This window comes from Phoenix dactylifera, unplaced genomic scaffold (assembly GCF_009389715.1).
Source record: "Phoenix dactylifera cultivar Barhee BC4 unplaced genomic scaffold, palm_55x_up_171113_PBpolish2nd_filt_p 001509F, whole genome shotgun sequence".
Classification (NCBI taxonomy): domain Eukaryota; kingdom Viridiplantae; phylum Streptophyta; class Magnoliopsida; order Arecales; family Arecaceae; genus Phoenix; species Phoenix dactylifera.
This window is the reverse complement of record NW_024068819.1, coordinates 1-21237: the sequence shown is the minus strand read 5'-3', so window position 1 is coordinate 21237 and position 21237 is coordinate 1. Positions and strand designations below refer to the sequence as shown.

At 37.1% G+C, this 21237-nt stretch overlaps 2 protein-coding genes across 4 annotated transcripts; one reads left to right on the top strand and one right to left on the bottom strand.

The window, feature by feature from the left end:
* The first annotated feature begins 1862 nt into the window (after positions 1-1862).
* On the top strand, positions 1863-9244 carry LOC120108708 (RNA-binding protein 38-like). Of its 2 annotated transcripts, none has more exons than XM_039122396.1 (6): positions 1863-2500; positions 2909-3053; positions 4046-4163; positions 4734-4770; positions 6100-6361; positions 8814-9244. In XM_039122396.1, exons 1-6 carry the CDS (start codon positions 2309-2311, stop codon positions 8873-8875), a joined length of 816 nt encoding a protein of 271 aa, XP_038978324.1. In that variant the 5' UTR covers positions 1863-2308; the 3' UTR covers positions 8876-9244. The 2 variants fall into 2 exon arrangements, with proteins under 2 accessions (XP_038978324.1, XP_038978325.1); XM_039122397.1 differs by having other exon boundaries at positions 1864-2500; positions 2930-3053.
* A 4079-nt stretch (positions 9245-13323) lies between these two features.
* Positions 13324-15140, bottom strand: LOC103722405 (7-deoxyloganetin glucosyltransferase-like). 2 transcript variants are annotated; one of them, XM_026810517.2, is made up of 3 exons: positions 14823-15140; positions 14571-14687; positions 13324-14491 (listed from the first exon to the last, which is right to left on the bottom strand). In XM_026810517.2, the coding sequence occupies exons 1-3, from the start codon at positions 15061-15063 to the stop codon at positions 13554-13556; spliced, it is 1296 nt and encodes a 431-aa protein (XP_026666318.2). In that variant the 5' UTR covers positions 15064-15140; the 3' UTR covers positions 13324-13553. The 2 variants fall into 2 exon arrangements, with proteins under 2 accessions (XP_026666318.2, XP_008811178.2); XM_008812956.4 differs by having other exon boundaries at positions 14571-15140.
* Between the last annotated feature and the right edge of the window lie 6097 nt (positions 15141-21237).

The window sequence follows — 21237 nt, the reverse complement described above, 5'->3', positions numbered from 1 at the left end:
TCTACAAAGAAGAGTTTAGAGAATATTTATCGCTTGATATGACTTCTCTCTTCTTTGTCAAGGATGCTTCACTCTTCAAGGGTGGAGGAGCTCTTGATGACTCTTTGAATCTGCTCAACCACTTTCTTTTGATTCTTGAATGAAGCACTTGGATGAAGCTTGCCTTGCTAGGGTTCTCTCTTGAATGCACTTGATGTATTTTTCAAAGCTTGCTTCCTCTGATGAATACTCCCTCTTAAATACTTCTCCAACCTCCAAATAGTCCTTCCTGACCGTTGGATTGAAGAAACTAGCCGTTTATAGCCGTTGGGAGTCCAAAAAGCACTTCTGCACAACTAGCCGTTATGCTTCTGCCCGTGCTTGGGTCGACCCAAACTTTTCTTGGGTCGACCCAAACCTTAGGTCAGCTCAAACTTTTTCTTGGGTCGGCCCTCTCAGAAAATTCAGAACCTTGAATTTCAGCCTTTCTTCACTTGGGTCGACTCAGCCTTTCTTCACTTTGGTCGACTCAAGGTTCAGTTGGGTCGACTCAACTTCTTCTTGGGTCGACCCTAACAGGGTTTCCAGAGAACCTTTTCTGTCTTCTGTTCTGTCTTGCCTTTGGGTCGACCCACTCAGGGTTTGGGTCGACTCAAGCTTGGGTCGACTCAACTATATCTTGGGTCGACCCTCTCAGTAAATCCAGAGAACCATTTTCTGAGTTGTTTTGAGGATCTTGATGTTTGGGTCGACTCATGCTTTCCTTGGGTCGCCCCAACTCACTGTTCATTTGTGCCATTTTTGCAGAAGTGTGCCAAATGCTTTCTTGATGTGTCGGGGTCGACCCAATCATCCCTTGGGTCGACTCAATCCACACTTTGCTGCATCTCAAGGTTAGATTCATTCAAATAGACAATGAAATGTATCTATATCAATTTATACAAATATACTGAGAGTAATAGACTTATAAATGAAGTATCGATTTAACTTATAACATACTCTAGATAATTGCTTGTTAATCATCAAAATAACACTATCATCCTCATCTCTTCCCTGGATCAATTGGCTGATATCTTCACTAAACCTCTCTCGGTCCAAAGGCATGCTCACATCAGCTCCAAGCTTCACATCAACCCCAATGCTCAGCTTGCCGGGGGGTATTAACAAACAACAGATGAATTACCTCTGTCCACTGAACAGGGCACCTGTAACAGCTCTGCAGCTGAAACGTCTCAGCTCAAACGGGAACAACATGAAATGTTTCAGCTGAAGACGTTTCCTTACCAGAATTTCGTTACACTAGAATCAGTTCAAATCTGATTCTCCAAACGATTCTCTAACAACTTTCTTCCCATTTTATCCTTCTTCACACCCTATATAAGCAGGGACAATGTACCCTACGATTGCAAGAAAAATGATATGATCAATTCTACTTCTTTCTCTTACCTTCTCCTTACTCTGTCTCTGATTCTTCTTCTTTTCAGCACCAAGTGAGGTTCAAATGTGCAATCCTTTGTTAAGACCACCACCAAGATACTCCTAGGGTCCCCCACCCTAAAACTAACCATCATCAGTTGCTTGTTAGGAAAGGAAAACATGCTTACAAGGTTTTTAGGGGGCATGACAATGACTATTGAGCTCAACCAAGCCAATAGTATATTGGTTGACACTCAAATGGTCCCCATTCTGCTGGCTCACAAGGCCCTACTTGCAATGAATGACTCATGTCCTAATTCCATCAATCTGGTTCACTTGTTGGACAGATGGGTCATTAGCAAAAAAGAAGAAGCCCCACATCTTTTATTCCCCCTCCCCCTTGGCTCCCAAAGGAAATAGGTTAGAATATTTTGTTTCTTTGTGTATATCAAGCTTTGATGTGTTTGTTGTCGATCAATTGGTGGGGAAAGGGAGACGGGGAGGACGGAAAAGACCCGGCGGGGGCGTGGTGGTGACGGGTGAGAGAGCCCAAGAGGGGTCATGCAGCTGTCATTCGATATCCAAACCCCTCATCCAGCGAGGAGACCCCTTGCACCTGCCGGATCTCCATCCCAGCCTTGCTAGATTCCTCAACTGCCTCTCTATTTCTCTCTCTCCTCTCCTCCTCGATCTCTTGTTCTCTCCCACAAGCCTTGAAGCCAGGTCATGGAAGGTGGAGAGGCCACCAAAGAAGAGGAAGAGAAGAAGAACCCCAAGAAGAGAAGAAAGGTCACTCGGCTCACCAACTAGCTATCTACCTCTCCTTGTGTCCCTTTACAGAGAGATATATATTTAGAGAGAGAAAGAGAGAGGGTTGTTAGCTTGCTATAGATATATATTACTGTCGGTATCCATGGCTTCTTCTAGTCCATCTAGTTATAGATCAAGGTTTGGGGACACGACTTTAACCAAGGTCTTTGTGGGAGGCTTGGCATGGGAGACCCCAACCGAAGAGCTGCGCCGATACTTCCAGCAGTTTGGCGAGATCCTCGAGGCCGTCATCATAACCGACAAGAACACCGGGAGATCCAAAGGCTATGGCTTCGTGAGCTCTCTCTCTCTCTCTCCCCCTCCTCACCAATTTCATCAGGATCTATCAACAGTACTGCTATGCATCACTTCTTCATATATTTTCTTTTTTTCTCATGATGGAAGAGAACAAAAACTATAGAGTTACCTCCATCTCCTCTTGGAATCTCCAATATTAAGAATCTCCTTCTTAATCCATCTTATGGATTTTTTTTCCTTTATTCATGAAGGAAACATCTATGGATCGATAAGTACTTAGAGTAAATGAGAAAAACATCTATTCTTAGGACTGAAACTTGGTTTGATGGCTCTAAATGGAGGAGACAAGAATGGGAAGGGAGGAATAAATGGACTGTCATTTTGGTCAGGTTATTGTTTTTGGTCGATCTGTTTGCAGTAGTGGTTTTCTGCTAACATTGCGAAGGCCACGTATGGCAATGGGCAGGTGACGTTCCGTGACCCGGATTCGGCCAGGCTTTCTGTGGCGGACCCCAACCCGGTCATCGACGGCCGGCGAGCCAACTGCAACATCGCTTCCATGGGCCGTCCTCGCCCTTCCCCTCCTCGAGGTACTCTGCCCTAAAAAATATGTGCACATATATTGATCACAAATTTATTTTATTACAGTAGGACATTGATATCATGATATATATATAAATATATGTGATATATGATAAGCGTGTCATTCTAGCCTACTGCTTCTTCTCATCTCAAAGAGAGGCCATTGGTCATGGGGGATGAGACACTGGTGGGGTCCAACACCTACCTAAAAGTAGGGCTGCCAGCCCGCAGGATCAAGACCCACTAGGTGGGACAGTGGGGTGAGCTTGCAAGGCATTAGCTTGTCGAGTTGGACTCATTTGGCCACATGAGGTTGAGCCAAGCTAGGGTGGTGGTCGACTAGGTGTGGATGTTAATTTTATCATTATAATGTAGTTTTAGGCATTGATAATGTCACCAATTTTTAGTGCTGATCTGTTTCTTTAGCCAGCTCATGATGATTATCTTAATGGATAAGATTAACTATTTAACAAAATATTGGAAGTTGCCTTTGTAGGTCAAAGAAAGTGGATTACAACGAAAGAAGTGTGTCATTTTAGTTCTCCATTATACTATTATAATTGTTAATTTAGATATGGTTATAAGATTATGGTTTTAACTATGTATATGGTAGTTTACCTTTTACTTGATAATGACTATTTGCTTAATATTTAAAGATTTGTTTTTATTGCTACTAGGCCGGTATTAGTTGTCATTGGTTTGCATGCTTCATGCTCAAGTAAGCCAATTTTGTATGAGCTGAGCTAAGTCAAAACTTGGAGCCTAGGAAACCAGAAGGAGCCGCCAAACAAGAAGACGACAACCTAATGAGCCAGGCTTGAGCCGAGCTTGATTGAGCCGAAGTCCAGCTCAACTCCAATAGTTAGACGATGATAGCTTCTAGCACTAATCATTTTTTCTTCTTTTTTTTTCAGCTGGATGCGAAACTTTATATATTTATTATTTATTAGGTTTTCTCTAAGTTGGTTTTTGAATTTCTGAAAATTTGTTATGTGTGCAGGGAGGACTCAAGTTGGGAGCCTTTCTCAGGGCCCACCTCAAGATGTGGGCCCATCATATAGCAGAGTGCCAGCCCAAATGCCCCCTCCACCACCAGTCCTCTATCCTGCTCATTTTGGGTGAGTACTCCTGTCTGCTGCAACTGATCTCTACTTCAATGAATGGGTCCCATCCATATTTGTGTATGGGAAACAGGGAAAGCCCATTAAATGAATTGGTGGGAGCTATGCCACAGCATTTAATCCAATGGTCCCCCTTCCCCCTTGCACAGCTCCATCATGGACATGGAGAACCCAAAATGAATGGCTCCTGCTCCAAAGCCTAGATTCCAATTTGGCTGCTTGCCTCAGATGCATTCGATGCCTGTCATGCATCCAGAGGGCCCACATTAGCTCAACTGAATCCGGGGAATCCTGGCTGTTCATTTAGGTCAGTTTCTTTTAGGCTGATCAATCAGTCTGGGCCGGATCAAATAATCTAATGTAATCTTATATGGTGCATCCATGGAGTCCCATTGTGGATGAATGGAGCTTCATAATTACACACACACAGGTTTCTTGTTTCTGATCTAATTTTGAGGCCAATTGATTGGAATGGAATGGATCCATCCATTTTGGGCCATGAAGGACTAAAAAGCTGGCTTCAGTGCTTGCATCTGTTCTTATGCATTGTTTCTGCTTCCTTTGCAGGTATCTGACCTACCCAACTGATTACGGATACCAACAAGTTGGTGCCTTTTTCTTATTTTAATTGAAAAAAGTGTTGTCCTTTGGTCCAAATTTGACTCTCATATTCCCATTAGGACTGCTGAATTAATGAACAAATCACATTCATAACTGCTCTAAACGAGGACCAGGCCCTCCAAGATTCTGTCTAGAGAAGGGCCCCCCTCCTTGGGAATGGGGTTCTTCACTAAATGCATCCGCAGTCCATAGCACAGTCTCACATGAAATTGCCAACTTATTACGTTGGTCAAGTTTCTCGGTCATATTAAATACTTAGGCTTTCTGGGGGTTGTAAGGTCAGAGGTATTCGGATAGGTCTACCCTGCCTTCCCCTGCCATGCAGCCCATGACTCGTCGGCATCTTCTGACCTCCTAAGTCCTAACCTCCCCCCCATGCGCCAAATGAAATAAAATAAAATAATCTTCTAAATATTAAATTTTATATAAATATTTTTTTTCTATATATATATATATATATATCTTTACTTATTTTGCTATTCTATTTTTATTTTTATCCTTGCATATGTATCCATACCATCTAACGTTGTTAAAAAATTAATGGTTTCAAATTTAGAGGATAAAAAAAATTTTTCAAAATTCTATTTTATTTTTAATTAAAATAGATATAGTTTTAATTAATAATATTAGAAGAATCGCTATATTAGGAATATTTGTACAAAAATAGTATTTATGAAGATAAGGAAATAAATATAAATTTTAATAGAGTATTTACACAAATTTGACTTTTTAGAAGAATATTCATAAAAAAAAATCTCTCACAGAGAAAATAGAGGAGCTAATAAGAACTACTAGAGAATTTTTTTTTTGAGTGGCCTTGATTCGGCTACTTGCACAGACATATGGTATACTTAATGTGGAAAATAATTTTGTCTATTTAAAAGTGTTGTTTATTAGTTCAGCATTTTTTTAATTTTTTATTCTCTATATTTTCATGAAGTTATGTTAATTGTTAAGAGATTTTTTTTTTCCATAACTGAAAATTTTCAATCATATTGCAGTCAACTAATCATTCTTTTTTTTTTTCTTTTCTTTCTTTCTTGAACATCTTTGTCTTTGTATTTCCAACATGGACAAAAAAATCATTCTATTATTAATATGCAAGTAAGCAATTCTTTGATTACAATGGCTAGTCTATAACAAAACATAGATATTAAATGCTAATTACCTAGAAATATAATCTTCATCAATGCACAAGGAAAGTCAATATTTGGATCAAAGTTAGCTGTCCCTTATTATTTATGTATTGTTTTATATAATTTTGATTACCTTATGTTGCATGGATTGGTTTTTTTGTAAAATGTGTGAGCAGGCTATATACAATTCTCAAATGATGCCACATTACTACCATCAGATGTATGGTTCTTCATCATCAACTGTTAGCCCACCATATCATTATCCTCACATGGGGTACACTGTGCCAACTTCAAGGGCAACACTGCAAAATCCATGCCCACCATACATGCAATATCCTACGGTCCACATGGAGGGATCTATCTCTCCCTCATCCTCACAGCCTTCTACCTTTCAGCTACAACCCCCTCCACATGTAAGGCAACCACCAAACACAATAGGTAACTTCTAAACCTTTTACTTTCTGTATTTATGTTTGTACATTTCAATATTTTCACTCAAGGTTTCATTGGTGCTTATAAATTATCTACCAGTGGGCATAGAAAGGAGGTATAGATGTCAAGGAGTTAGATTGGCTTAAATTCTTAGAAGGCATGCTTGGGCTTGAATTTTTGGCTAGAGGGTGAAAAATGTGTCACAGATTAGCCTATTTATGAAATTATAAAAAGTCTAGATTAGAAGGCATCAATTGAATTATATAGGATAGACCTAATAGCATTTTCAAGATAATCCCGTTTATAACATTTAGCATATTTTAAATTAAGCAAAGGTTCATAAAGCTTGTTTTTTTGACACCTTTGAGGTGAGATAGCATAATATATAATTTAGGATCTTAATGAACAAATCATATCTTGCATTAAATTTTTTATCTTTTGAACTATATTTTGTAATTTTAAGTTTATGATGAAATGCATATTTATTAGCTTGAAATTTAAGACTTTTACAATTGTACTTTAGAAAGAATGGAAAGGCTAAAATAAAACAAATGGACCTTATATAAGAGTCAGGGGGAGAAATATGCTAAATAAATTTGAACTGATTATAGCACTTGAATTTAGGAATCTATTTATGCATAAGAGGTAAGTTCTTGTATCCAGATATTCTTACCATCTAATGTTAAATCAAATGTTTAACAAACTTATATGGTGGTTTTCGTTAATTCAAGCTATATAGCTTTTGCCTATTTCTAATTATATAGATTTAAAGTCCAAAGATTGACATCCATTAGTTGAAATTAATTGGCAAATGAATGCCATATTCCATATGAAAGAAAGGTTAGATGCCAATAAACATGTCTGAGTTTGTTATATGTTATTATTAGTGTAGCTTGCCTATCTTTTGACCATTAATCTTTTATCTTTAGATTATATAAAATACTATATTTTTTGAAATTTATCCGTGTTGGAAAGTAAAGATGCTAATATATGTGCCTCCATGTATATGTGCATATTTTGGTAAGAAAACAATTAGTTGTATATAAGAAGTAGCTTTAAGTTCTCCAATAGATGATATTTTCTAATAATATGAAAATACTAGAACACTAGAGGTTTTATGAGAGTTGATGCTTGCCATTTAATTACCCTATGGATTTAGATTTTCTATCTTATTATACATATTCAATATCATTTAGATTTAAATCTTTATACTTATTTCACAAACTTACTAATTAGATTATGTTCTTGCAAATTGGATAGCTAGTTAAGTCATGTTTTATGTATGTTTAAAATTTACTATGTTAGTTATAGTTCTTTGTTGCATTTCTTTTTCTTTATGATTAATTATTTTATAAGATTATGATTATCAATTTTAAGCAATGATAGTCTAAAATCTCTAAAATTTGAAATTCTTGTCAATTTTAACACTAACCAGATCTAACAAAACTAATTAAACTAGAATATATATATATATATATATATATATATATATATATATATATATATATATATATATATATATATATATATATGGCCTCCTTAAATCCTGCAGCCTCATGCACTAGGACACCCATTTAGATATTAGAGAAATGATAACTAATAAAAAGGTTGGAGAACTATATATATATATATACAACCTTACCCCTATATGCTAAGAGATTATCTGTGTATTTTGAACTTATAACACCCAAGTTAGATTGGGAAACCTTATCATTGCACCAAGGTCATTTAATAGCGTGAGGACCCATGCGGGCGTGTGTTTAGTCCCACATCGGTTATTCACTGGGTAGATCTTGGGTACTTATGTAGGATCAAGGAACCCAAATAATACTTTCCGGCTAGCCATTTTGGGTGAGGTCCTGAGTTATTACAAATGGTAACAGAGCGGATCCAGCCCATAACCTATGTGGATTAGGGGACACTGCATCACGGATCTATTGGAACTGACCACAGGCCAATCGGACGTGTGTTTAGTCCCACATCGGTTATTCGCTGGATAAATCTTGGGTACTTATACAGGATCAAGGAACCCAAATAATATCTTCCGGCTAGCCATTTTGGGTAAGGTTCTGGGTTGTTACAAATAGAATATGGATTTTATATTTTATATTTCTTTGCATATGATGATCTAAATATTAGGATGTGCTCAGCTAGTAATAATAACTCTAACGAATAGCTGCTGATGCCATTTCAATCATAATAAATCTGCTGCTTCATATTTTTTCCAATCATTATATTCTATAATCTGTTATAATCTGCAATAGCTTGATGATGTTCTATAATATTAGCGCATTTTGATTTTATTTTTGTTAATTTATTTATGTTGTACAACATTTCATAAGATAGACATTGTCTTTTAATCTTTATCTTAAGTAGATAAACAAATATTGTTCTTGATTGAATTTATAATGGCAAACATTTGTTATATTTTAAATATTTCATATGGTGAATACTTCAGATTCACAAGCTTCTCAACAACCAACAACGACTATCGCAACTACCGAGGGTGCCAATGCTTGAAGGAGAAATTTTGCGTCTTTCTAGTGCCATCTTGCTCGTTATCAGATCCGGATATTATGGAAAGTAATGGAAGGATAGAATCTTGACAAGTGCAATTAGTCCTAAAGGTTGAAATTTATTCTTTTCATGTGATGGAAAAAGATTCTTGTGGAGGGCAACTAAATCAACAATGAACTATTACAAGACTTGGGATGGGCACTAATTGGCTCAATACTATCTCTTTCCTTTTTAAAAAAATTCTTTTTGTTTTTTCATGACATGTACTTAATCTATCGGATATATTGGACATTTATGATTTTTCAAAAATTTTGAAGTTTATCAGAATCACAATTTGTAAGAAAACATGGTGCAATGATTGGATTTGTGTTATCATCAGACAAAAGGAGACGGAACAGAATATCCTTTTCAGTAGATGGTAAAGTGAAACAAGCTAGATGATGCAAGATAACACTCCTTTCAAGCTCACCAATTGATAATTAGTGTATATTCACTTTGATTAGAAGATATGAGCACATGTACAATGATTAACTGCTAAATTTTAAATTTATTGTTAAAATTAACTCCTAGCATTTGGTACACATTATACTTCACTCTATTAAAAATTGTTGCCTGTTCGGTGGATAAATTGGTAAATAATCCTATGATAAAGAAACTAGATGGAAATTTATTCATTAGTTGTGAGGACCCATGCGAGCGTGTGTTTAGTTTTACATCGGTTATTCGCTGGGTAGATCTTGGGTTCTTATACAGGATCAAGGATCCAAATATTATCTTCTGGCTAGTCATTTTGGGTGAGGTTCTGGGTTGTTACATTAGTAAATCTATTTTTTCTGTGGCAAATATTATAAACAGGAATCATTTGGACTAGATTTCCTAACATTGATGAACAACTCAAACGGAAATGACAGTTAAATCAAAGGTCTGATGTTGATTTGCCCAAATTCATTTGCCCCATAGAGATGATTAAAAGTTATTTTGGTTTGCATGAGATCCTCAAACCTTTTCTCCTCTCTTCTATAATTTTTTTCTAATCTCAATAAAAGCCGGGTGGCAATCTCTGCCTTCTTTTCATTCAAACAGTAAAAACAAAGAAAAAAGAAAGATATATCCTCATTGCTAACTATATAATATATTTCTTTTGTCATTGCAAGTGCAAATAGTTTTGCAAGTCAAATATACACGACTAAAAAGTTTTCGATTCCTATAAAACATGTAATTAGGACTCACCATGCAATGAACATTTATTTAGGTGCCTGCAGATGATCATTCTTAACATTTCAGTTATTCGTTGGAAACCCACACCAGATGATCCCTATAAAGTGAACATCAATGGTGCCCTATTTGAGAAGAAGGCGTGTGCCGGTTTGACAATTATTATCGGACATCAATCAAGCAATTAGATGCTAAAATTAGGATCGTAAAATTCCTAAAAATGGAGTTTAATCTTTCTCTGTTGGGCAACAATAACAGACATAAATGATTAGAAGAAGATTTGGAAAGTATGGCATTTCCTATGAGGAGGAAATAAGGTCGAACATCTTTTTATTTAGTTAACAATGTCTCTATTTTGTTGAAGGATGGACCCCCTTTCATCTTGAATCAATTATTGGAAGACATTGTAATTGCCGCTATGACTCGACAACATCATCATTTTCTATCAACAGAAAAGTTTTATGAGAAACACTAGAAATATAAATGTAAAATTTATACTATATAAACTATATGCTATGAGTTTGGTTCGCATCAGGTAGTATCCATGAAAGTCAAATCCATACTCTGATGGATATACATTTGGGATGAATATAGGTTTGAGTAAATTTTTGGTAGGACTTGACTTGTATAATGAAAATTTGACGGGTCGATCTTTTGATGCATGCCCGATTTATAGACTTGCAAATCCAGATTGGATATAGGTCATGTCCAACTAGGATAAGGATTTGAGGGTCATAGTGAGAATCCTAGGACTTAAATTTCAGTCATCAAATGGCCATATAAGATTGTTAGAAATGTCATGATGTTAGATTCCAAACTATAAATAAGATTGTCTAGAATCATTTGATTGGTATTGATCAACTCTTGATTAACTGGACGACAAAATCAAGCTCAGTGCCACATAATTTGAACTAGAATTAGAGAATGGACTATCCCTAAATGTGCAGAGTGATGCAAGGAGTATCAGAGGATTGGATGGCATTTATGCATCATCCATTCAATATCCTGATCAGATCCTCCTGTTCCAATGGCATGAGATGACTCAGATGATTTGGGCTATCTGATAACTTAAGGTTGCAGTTATAGAGCAATTAGATGCTTTTAGGTGAGTGAAGTTGTTGCAATTAATTTCTCAAAAAAAAAAAGATGCTGCAATTAAAGCACAAGGAATTATTCTACTTTTTGTTTTCTTGCAAAGCCCAATAATCTTGATCATGAGCTGTCTTTTACGAGAGCACTCCTACAAACTTACTTTGACATGGACAATCCTCTAATTTAGGGTTTTTTTTCCCCTGCTATTCTGGACTGCGTTAAAGTATGCTCCATAATTTTAATAGTTTTAAACATTGCCTCATTAACCCAGAAAAGTTCTAGCTTGAAACTTCTCATCTTTTCCTTTACTTTCTTAATCCGAAAATATTGAAATCTTTTATCATACAAGGATGAGTCTAAGGAAGAACATTCAGCTTTGTTTTCATAAGCGAGTTGGTACTACCAAAGGTTTGAAAACATTTGAAAGCAAATAAGGGTGGCAAACATGCCACAAGGTTCTATCATGACAATTCTATTGCTAACGACTCTTCTTCTATCTTTAAAGAAGTCCTTCATAGACTTGGTTTTTCACTGTTCTTGGGGAAAGAAATGGGCAAGCCCTTCTCTTCTTCTCTCTTCTTTTCTTTACACTTCTGTTTTTGAATGACAGTAGGCGCCATCAAATGGAATTCTGGGTCCAGCCATTAAGATTCAAACCTAGAACCTCCTCCCATAGGAGGGTTGCAACCATGGAGCCATATTGAAATAGGCTTTATTGTGCAGTCTACAGATAAATGGAACAAAGGAGGTGTAACAACAGAGAAATGGTTTATGTAAACAAGGGGAAGGAACATTTTATTGAATACCAATATTTGAGATATATAAATAAGATCTGAGCCATCACCCTATTTAGGACTAAGCAGACATTATGCATCATACTTAACCAACATTAATCTACATGCCTTATTTCATCCAGAGCCAGCTTTTTTTATCACAAGGTATGAACCAGCAAAGTAGGGAGCGAACAGGTTATGGAAATCATGCAAAACAAGCTACTACTATTCATTCTAATATTTTCAAAATGAATAATAGAGATCAACTTCAGGTACATTATCAAAATGTCAGCTGGAGGACTAGTTATTTTAGTGCTAGTGAAACCCGGCAATGCAGCAGCAGGCACGTTGCAGGGCACTTCACTCCTAAACTACCCGTACCATGTTTCTTTAGGATTGCCTGGGATCGCTGTTCGTTCTTCCATCATTATTCTTCTTCTTTTTTCTCCTTTAAGACGGAAATATGATCCAGGGAAGACCAGGGATCTTCCAACTGATATAGGATTTGCATGAGTTTGGTTAGATCCATGCTGTATTGAGTTTCTTTGACGTCAAGCTAAGTGGATAGTTTTTTTTTTTTTGGGTTATTTAGTAATATATTGAGTTTTCTATTATTGAGCTAAGTGAAATCATATATTTGGTTGTTTGGTTTGAGTTCAAATTGTAGAAGGAAACTTGTCGTGTCTGGATTATTAAGACTTGTGCCTAGGATCAACTCTGTTAGCTAAGACATTTGAATGAATATGAGACTTCCAAAGGCTCAAGATTTCCTAGTGAAAGTCTACCAATGTCATAGAGCAAGTCCTGTGTCTAGTCTTTCATCAGGATTCCATAATATTATCCAAGGATTCAATAGTCGTAGTCTTGAGGGAAGATGGTGGTTTTATCCTTTCCTTCTGACACACCGTGTCATTCCCTTTCAATCATGAAATCTACTCTTTTCATCCCGAAAAAATCTTTAAGTGCTAACTTGTGCTTCATTTGTGATCTGCTCACAAGATGGGTCTCTACAGAGCGAGTTTGACTATCCTATTGCTCTGATCCCTGCAGTTATTGGTAAAATGCAATAAATCAAAGTCTTTGGTTGTCTTTACTTAAAAAACAAGAGGTTTGGAAGTCCAAAATTTTGTGAAGTGATTTAATTTTTATTCCCTTTCATAGATCTTACAACTAAAGTTAAAAGGAAAATTAAAGAAAAAAAACAAAGAAAGAAAAGGTTGGTATTCTGTTGACAGGTGATTGGAAGAAGGCACAGACTGCAAAATGGCTCTCCTTTCTTGGTTTTATTTCTCTTCTAGTTTTCTGTTTCTGCCTGTTGATTTTCTAAGTAATCATACTCTCACTATTGCACAGCAAAATACTGCACATGTATATAAGCATTTTTTAAATTTTTCTCCAAAAACATGCGCCACCAAGATTCTTAGTCCTTACAAGCAATGCCTGCATAGTATTGATACACGCATAAAGATCCGTAAGTATTCTACTGAAGCATGATATTCACTTCCACATAGAACATGCTTGCTGTTTTCTTATCTTCGCGATCATGAAACTCAACATATTTTGGTCCTATGTTTTGAGTGACAAAGTCAAATCATCAAATTCTAAGCCGCAATCTTCTCAGGATTCAAGTCTATAATTAATCTCTCCATGCTTGCATAAGAAGATCCACCTTGTGAAGTTGCTTGCTTTGCCATCTCTTTCCACTTCATGACACTTTTCCTCACTTCCTGCCCTCTATCTCCTTCCATCAATTCCTTTATCAGGCCCTTAACTTGCTCTCTCTTCACCTCTTGGTCGATCTCCATGCCTATTCCCCATTCCTTACAGGCATATCTACAATTAGTATATTGTTCTGCGAAGCTTGGCCAGCAGATCATCGGCACACCGCTGCAAACACTCTCCAGTGTTGAATTCCAGCCGCTATGCGTCAGAAAGCCTCCAATAGAAGAGTGAGAGAGCACTTCTTCTTGCGAGCACCAACTGGCGAGGAGACTCCGCCCCTTGGTTTCCGTAATGAATTCCTCAGGCAATGCAGCCAGCCCACCCGCAACAAGATCAGGCCTGATGATCCACAAGAAAGGATGCTTGCTTTCTGCGAGGCCCCAAGCAAACTCTACCAGCTGCTGGGTTGTCATCACTGTGAGGCTTCCAAAATTCACATAGATAACTGAAGAATCTCTCTGGGTATTCAGCCATTCCATACAGCTAGAATCTTCCTTCCAAAGGCTCAAGCATATTGGATTCCTCTGCTTCTCTGTCAAACGATTGAGGAGTGCAGGCAAAGGGCCTAATGCGTACATCTGAGGGAACATATGTTTCATGGCACGCAAGACATCGCACTCCATGTGATCAAAGGTATTGAGGATTAATCCCCAGGCCCTGAGAGCATTACTCGCCGTTTCCTTCTCAAAGTTGAGAAACATGTCATCACGATCAACTGCTCTAACAAAACTAGAAATATCTCCAAGGCGTATACCTTTCATTCCAGGAATCCAATCGATAATTGTATCAAGGTATCCATTTGTGATGCAGCTCTTATCTGCACCAATACAAGAGGGCCAATTAGGCCATGGCGTTGGTAACGTATAGAATGAAGTGCTGAAGGTGAGGTGGGTTACCTTTGAGTGGTATATATCCTCTCTGAACGAGCTCGCCCAAGTGAAGGGCGCCCATGAAACCGCAAGCGCTCATAGTGCAGAACACCAACGCAGGAATGCCCAGCTGTTCGGCAACATCTAGAGAAAAAGTCATGAGCCAGTTGAATATGATGCAGGTGATGGGGGGCGTGCGAGAGGAGTTATTGAGCTCTGATAGGAGTTCTCTAAGGGGAGCAACACTGTTTATTTTTGTTGAGAGGTAGAATTTCGTACTATATTCGGGGCTCTCTCGATCAGAGGGGGAGAGACCATCAGGGATGGTTTCAAGTCGGAAATCACTGGGGCCCCTGAGAACATCTGGTGCTGCAGACTTCAGCATACAATGGTAGCTGAACTCGGTGTTGATGAAGGTGATGTGGAAGCCTTTGAAATGGAGAACCTTGGCTAGCTGCAGCATGGGGTTTATGTGGCCTGGGCTGGGAAAAGGGATCATGACAGCATGGGGCTTCTCCATTTGGGGAAGGTGCTTGGTGGTTGAATCGGGAAGTGCTTCCTGTTGCAGAGTTTATGAGTGGAAGGTGGTCGCCATTGAATATGTCTACTTTAATACCCTATTTCTTGTTCTCGGGAAGAACGAGATAAAAATGTGACCTCAGATTTTTTTTATTTTTTTATTTTTTTAAGTTTACAAGGTACAAGAAAACAGTTTAGCTGACGTAGGTAAAATATTTCAGTTCTAGTCTAATTGGTTGGCCAGCACATGAGTCTGGCATTAAGTTTGACCTCATTGTTTTTGTTTTCTAGTGAGAAATCAGCTCTTTGGAATCCTAAAACCGATAATGGTCGTGATACCTTTTATGCGTCATCTTTTACTCTTTTATATGTGAGGGAGGCTGAGAATTAACTCCTACCTTTCACTACTATTCACATCAGACGTATAGTGACTATAGCACATGACATGTAAAAAGGCATTATACCATATATTTTATGTGGCACCTGCTTTAATCTTGTCTCAGTAGTCCTTAATTGTTGATTACAGAGAGGAACAACTTTCCAAAAGTCAAAAAATACCTTTACAAGTCAATCGAAGTTATCTAATCTTTTGGTGCTTAAACAGCTGTATTTCACTTGTATAGAATCTTTGGACAACACCTTTCAGATATGCACTTGGATAAATTATAGATATCTATACGTCTACGTAACATCTTTCCGCTAGTTTTTATAGAAAGATCTGATTTCTTATACTATACAATGGATCTTTTGACCAACTTTTTATAGTAATTGATTCAGCTAGATTAATCAAATCTTTCAGTTTTTATTGCACAATGATGATTTCATTAAGAATATTAGACATGAGGAGATAAGATACTTGATTGCTGAATTTTAGAAGCGCACACGATCACAAATGCTTGGTGAATAGGTTACCAAGGTGCATGATTCCCCTCTCACAATGCACCATTGCACCAATATAACTAAACTATCAAGTCCTCATTGAAGGGTTTTAGCATGTTATAATGCGCAGGCGGAAGGTAGGAATTTTAAAAATTTCTTAATAAAGTTCCTTAACATTAAACCCTTATAAGCCTAGATCATCTTAATAGAAGCAATCAAATAATATAATATAAAATGCAGAAATAGAAAAATACCTCTAATGCCAATCCAATGTGCAGAATTTTCACTAGGTGCCTAAATGTTCACCCTCCAACGTTGATCCACACGAAAACTTAATTCAAGTCTTAAGCTCTAAAGACTTTGATCCTTAATGCAGAATTCTTCTAAAAAACTCTAATGGCTTACTTTCCTTCCTTTCTATTTTTCTTTTCACCTTCTAAAATCACTTCTAATCCTTTTGTCCTAAAGAAGACCACTTTTTCTTAGATTAGGACACCCTAGAAGCAATGCTAGAAAGAGACAAAGCCTTGTAAGAAAGAAGGGATGAGGAAGAGAGAATGCGGTGGAGTTGGAATAATGAAACCCATGGAGCGCTAGCCTATTTATAATAGGCATAGGGATGCATCTTCAAGGGATGCATCCCATCCACACATCCTTTTATGAAAGGGCATCATCTAAAGGGCCATATCAAATAAGAGGAGGCACAAATCAAGTGAGGAGGTGTATCAAATGATATGTTCTTTCATGTGGTGCCATATTTTGACCAAGTCAACATCACATGCCAATCACATGTCCATCATGCCTCACCTCTTGATCTTTCATGATGATGATCCATAATGGTAGGATTAAGATCCAATGGTCAATTATGATAGCCATCCTCTAACCCAATCCAATTAGGTTAAACCAACTCTCCATTATGTCTTCATCCAACGGTAGATTAAGATCTAACGGTTTAGATTGAATGATTTATGAAATCTAATCCAATTAGACTTAAACCAAGCCAATTAGGTGCCAACTCTTAGCTAACCCATATTAGAATATGAACTAATCAAATTAGATCAATTAAGAATCAAATTCGAATCAGATTCGAATCCCATTCGAATCAGATTCGAATCCAATTCGATTCAGGAGCTAAGGATTTGCAACACCTGCTAGGATGTTTATCTTACAAACATGATCTAATCCAATTAGACCCTTGATAAGTTTTCTTGTGTGTGACCCATTGGGTTCTATACTTAGCCAGCAATAGGTGTGAGTGCGAGTTGACCCAACTTAATTAGAACTCTTCTAATCTATTTAAGTCCAAACTACGCGAATCCGAACTTAATAATTAGAATCCTTTCTAGTTGGTGATTGAATTAAACTCTTTAAATTCGATCAAACCTATAAGACAAGATTGACATCTAGCAACGTGTCATGTCTACCCGAAAAATATGGAATTTGATGAAAATACCAAAAATACCCTTCAGTGGCAAGTTACCGTGCAATTCAATCCTTTAATCAAACTGCATCCCGAATATATATATGAGTATGAATATATGTCAAACTCAATTTCATATTCATATCTTTCTCAATCTTTTAATGATAATTCAAATAATGAAACATTAGAAACTCTTTCTAATTTTCATTCTGTTTTGATCAAATGCTTCCTGAATTATCATATGATTAGAATAAATAGGATGCTATTTCTCTTACTAGAAGTGATTAATTTCTTGTTGACCTACTCATAATCTTCGTATACAATTCATCATATTCAGAAGACCTCGTACCCAACTTATTGTCATGAATGAGTGTAAACCAAAACATGGATTCATGTGCACAAGATACCATGGTGATCTCAGGTCATACGATCAGTTGCACAACTCCCACTAAGAGAATCATCTTTTGGACATGTAATTAAGACTTCATAGATTTCTCTTTCTAAGTCAATTCAGTGAACTCATTTATTCTAATGAGCACCCACATCTTTGTATTAGTGTCTCCACATAAGTGATTGTTAGATCAATCACCATCTGCATCGAGCATACATAAGATGTGCCAGACTTTCTGGTAAACATTGATCCCCGACTCAATGTACCAATGACTTGGAATATTTAAGATTAGGATTTTAAGATTTTAGGTCTCACTAGTATGATCTCATCATAGCCTCAAAACCATTGCCCTAATCTAAGGAGTTTATCACAAATATAATCAACAGCATATGATAAACACAATACCTTTATTTATATTTAAATGTCATGTACATGATTTGGAGAATCAAAAGAAAATTCTTCGCAATACATATTGCGATTGGCTTGTAGGGCATCTACTTTTTCAATCTCCCACTTGCACTAAAATCGCTCTTATATTTCATCCCTATACAATCGAGGTGGCGATCGAACTGCTGTTGTGGTAGAGCTTTAGTGAACGAGTCTGCTAGGTTGTTCTTTGTGTTTACTCGTTCAATCACTATGTCTTGTCTCTCGACGATCTCTCGAACGAAGGTGGAAGCGTCTTAGAATGTGCTTGGATTTGTGATGAGATCTTGGTTCCTTGCTTGAGCAACAGCTCCAGTATTATCACAATAAACTAGAACTGGTTCAGCAATCTCAGGAACTACTCTTAACTCAGAGATGAACTTCTTCATCCAGACAGTTTCTTTACCGGCTTCACTTACAGCAATGTATTCTGCCTCAGTAGTTGAGTCAGCTACAGTTTGCTGTTTGGAACTCTTCCAGCTCACTACACCCACCATTTAGGGTAAAGACATACCCTGAAATGGACTTGCTATCATCTGGGTCTGACGAAAAACTAGAATCAGAAAATTCTTCTAGTTTCAACTCAGATCCTCCATAAACTAGAAAAATATCTTTAGTCCTTCTCAAGTACTTAAGAATATTTTTCACAGCTATCTAATTGATCCTCTCCTAGATCAGCCTAAAATCTGCTATTATGCCTAAGGCATAAGCAACATCAGGCCTAGTACATAGCATAGCATACATAATCGATCCTACTGCCGAAGCATAGGGAATAGAATTCATTCTATTTCTCTCTTCAGATGTCTTAGGAGACATCTTCTTAGAAAGACGTATGCCATGACTCATAGGTAAGTAACCTCTTTTACTTCCTTCCATGTTGAATCTTTTCAGCACAATGATCTATGTACCTAGACTGGAACAAGTCTACCATCCTTTTAGATCTATCCCTATAGATCTTTATACCAAGTATATAGGGATGCTTCTTCCAAGTCTTTCATGGAAAAGCTTTTTTGATAGCCAAGTCTTGACCGATTGTAACATTGGAATATCATTTCCAATGATTAGTATGTCATCTACATACAATATTAAGAAGACAATGGCACTCCCACTAGTCTTCTTGTACACACATGGTCCATCCACATTTTTGATAAAACCAAACTCTTGGACTGTTGTATCAAAACGGATGTTCCAACTCCTCAATGCTTGCTTTAATCCATAAATGGATCTCTTAAGCTTGCATACTTGATTTGCTCTCCCACTTGAGACAAATCTTTCTGGCTGTGTCATGTAAACCTCTTCCTCAAGATAACCATTAAGGAAGGCGGTTTTGACATCCATCTGCCAGATTTCATAATCATAGTAATGCAGCTATTGCAAGCAACAATCCGAATAAATTTAAGCATGGCAACTGATGAAAAAGTTTCATCATAGTCAATTCCTTGCTTTTGCCTGAAACCTTTTGCCACCAATCTAATCTTGTAGGTTTCTACTTGGCCATCTGCTCCAATCTTCTTCTTATAGACCCATTTGCAACCTATAGGGTTACACCTTCTGGTGCATCAACCAAGTCCCATTACTTGGTTGGTATACATAGAGTCTATTTCGGATTCATAGCTTCTAACTATTTGTTAGAAGTCATACCTCATGATAGCTTTCCAAATAGGTCAGAGGATCATCATTTTCAACGATGTGGGCTTTCATCATTCTCAATGATAAACCCATACCTCTTAAGGTGCATTTCGCACTCTATTTGAACTTTGGAGAGGAGATATGTGTTATGGTTGTACTTCAATCAAATGGTACATCTGGTTGAGGAAAATCTTGTGTTTCCATTTGTAGGTCTTGAACTTTCTTCAAGTTCAATTCTCCTATCCTTTGCCTTTTTCTAAGATAAACTCTTTCTCTAAAAAGTTGCATGTCTACTACAAAACCTTTGTTCGGTAGGATGATAGGAAGATGTATTCCTATACTATCTTTAGGATAACCGTACAAAAATACATTTATCTGATCTAGCACTTAGCTTGTGTCCAAAATTTCTTTTGACATAAGCTTTACAACCCATATATTAAGATACTTAAGATTAGGCTTCTTTCCTCTCCATACTCATATGGAGTACTAAAAGTACAGACATTTTGATGGTACCCTATTTAATACAAGTGAATGCAGTCTTCTAGGGCCAAAATCCCAGAAGAAAATAGGAAGAATCTGTTAAAGCACATCCATGGACCGTACCATATCTAATAGAAGTACGATTTTCCTCCACTTGCGCTACACCACCATTTAATTGTGGCGTATACGGAGGTAGTCCATTTAGAGAGAATGCCTTTTTTTTAAGATAATTTAAAAAAATCAGCTAGAAAGGTAGGTCACCTCCTCGATGCAGCATCGAATGGATCTTTAATAGCACTTTCGGTTTTGTTTTTCAACCATATTTTGCATACTCTTAAACTTATCAAAGGCTTCGGATTTATGTTTCATAATAACACATATCCGAACCTTGATAAATCATCAGTGAATGTGATGAAGTAAGAGTATCCACCTTTAGCTGAAGTTTTCATAGGACCACATACATCTGTATGCACAAGTCCTAATAACTCACTTGCCCTTTCTCCATTCATTGGACATGGAGGAATGGAGACTTAGTCATTTTATCCATAAGACAAAATTCACAAGTTCCTATTGATTCATAATCATAAGGATCCAAGAACTCTTCTTTGTACAACTTGTTGATTCTTGATTCGCTTATGTGACCAAGTCGGCAATGCCAAAGAAGGGTGTTATTTACTTCTTCTCTCTTTCTTTTATTGCTTTTATCAATATGAAAGACATTGTCATTAAGTAATAGAACAAAAAAACTATTTTCCATAATGCCATTGCAATAGACTTTATTAGAAAAAGAAATTGAGCAACCATTGCTCTTTACATTAATTTCATATTCTTTCTTTAACAACAAAGGAATGAAAATTACATTCTAATAATTTTGGACATATAATAATAATCTTCTAATTCTAGGAGCTCTTCCGAGGGCAACTCCAAATGGTAGATTCCAACAGCTTTAG

What these genes read in the sequence shown, in the direction of transcription:
- LOC120108708 (XM_039122396.1), top strand. Translation starts at nt 2,309, where the DNA reads ATGGCTTCTTCTAGTCCATCTAGTTATAGATCAAGGTTTGGGGACACG. An exon ending in GATCCAAAGGCTATGGCTTC is followed by an intron (nt 2,501 to 2,908) that starts GTGAGCTCTCTC and finishes AACATTGCGAAG; the next exon opens with GCCACGTATGGCAATGGGCA. An exon ending in CTGATTACGGATACCAACAA is followed by an intron (nt 4,771 to 6,099) that starts GTTGGTGCCTTT and finishes ATGTGTGAGCAG; the next exon opens with GCTATATACAATTCTCAAAT.
- LOC103722405 (XM_008812956.4), bottom strand. Translation starts at nt 15,063, where the DNA reads ATGGAGAAGCCCCATGCTGTCATGATCCCTTTTCCCAGCCCAGGCCAC. An exon ending in AGGATATATACCACTCAAAG is followed by an intron (nt 14,492 to 14,570) that starts GTAACCCACCTC and finishes GTATTGGTGCAG; the next exon opens with ATAAGAGCTGCATCACAAAT.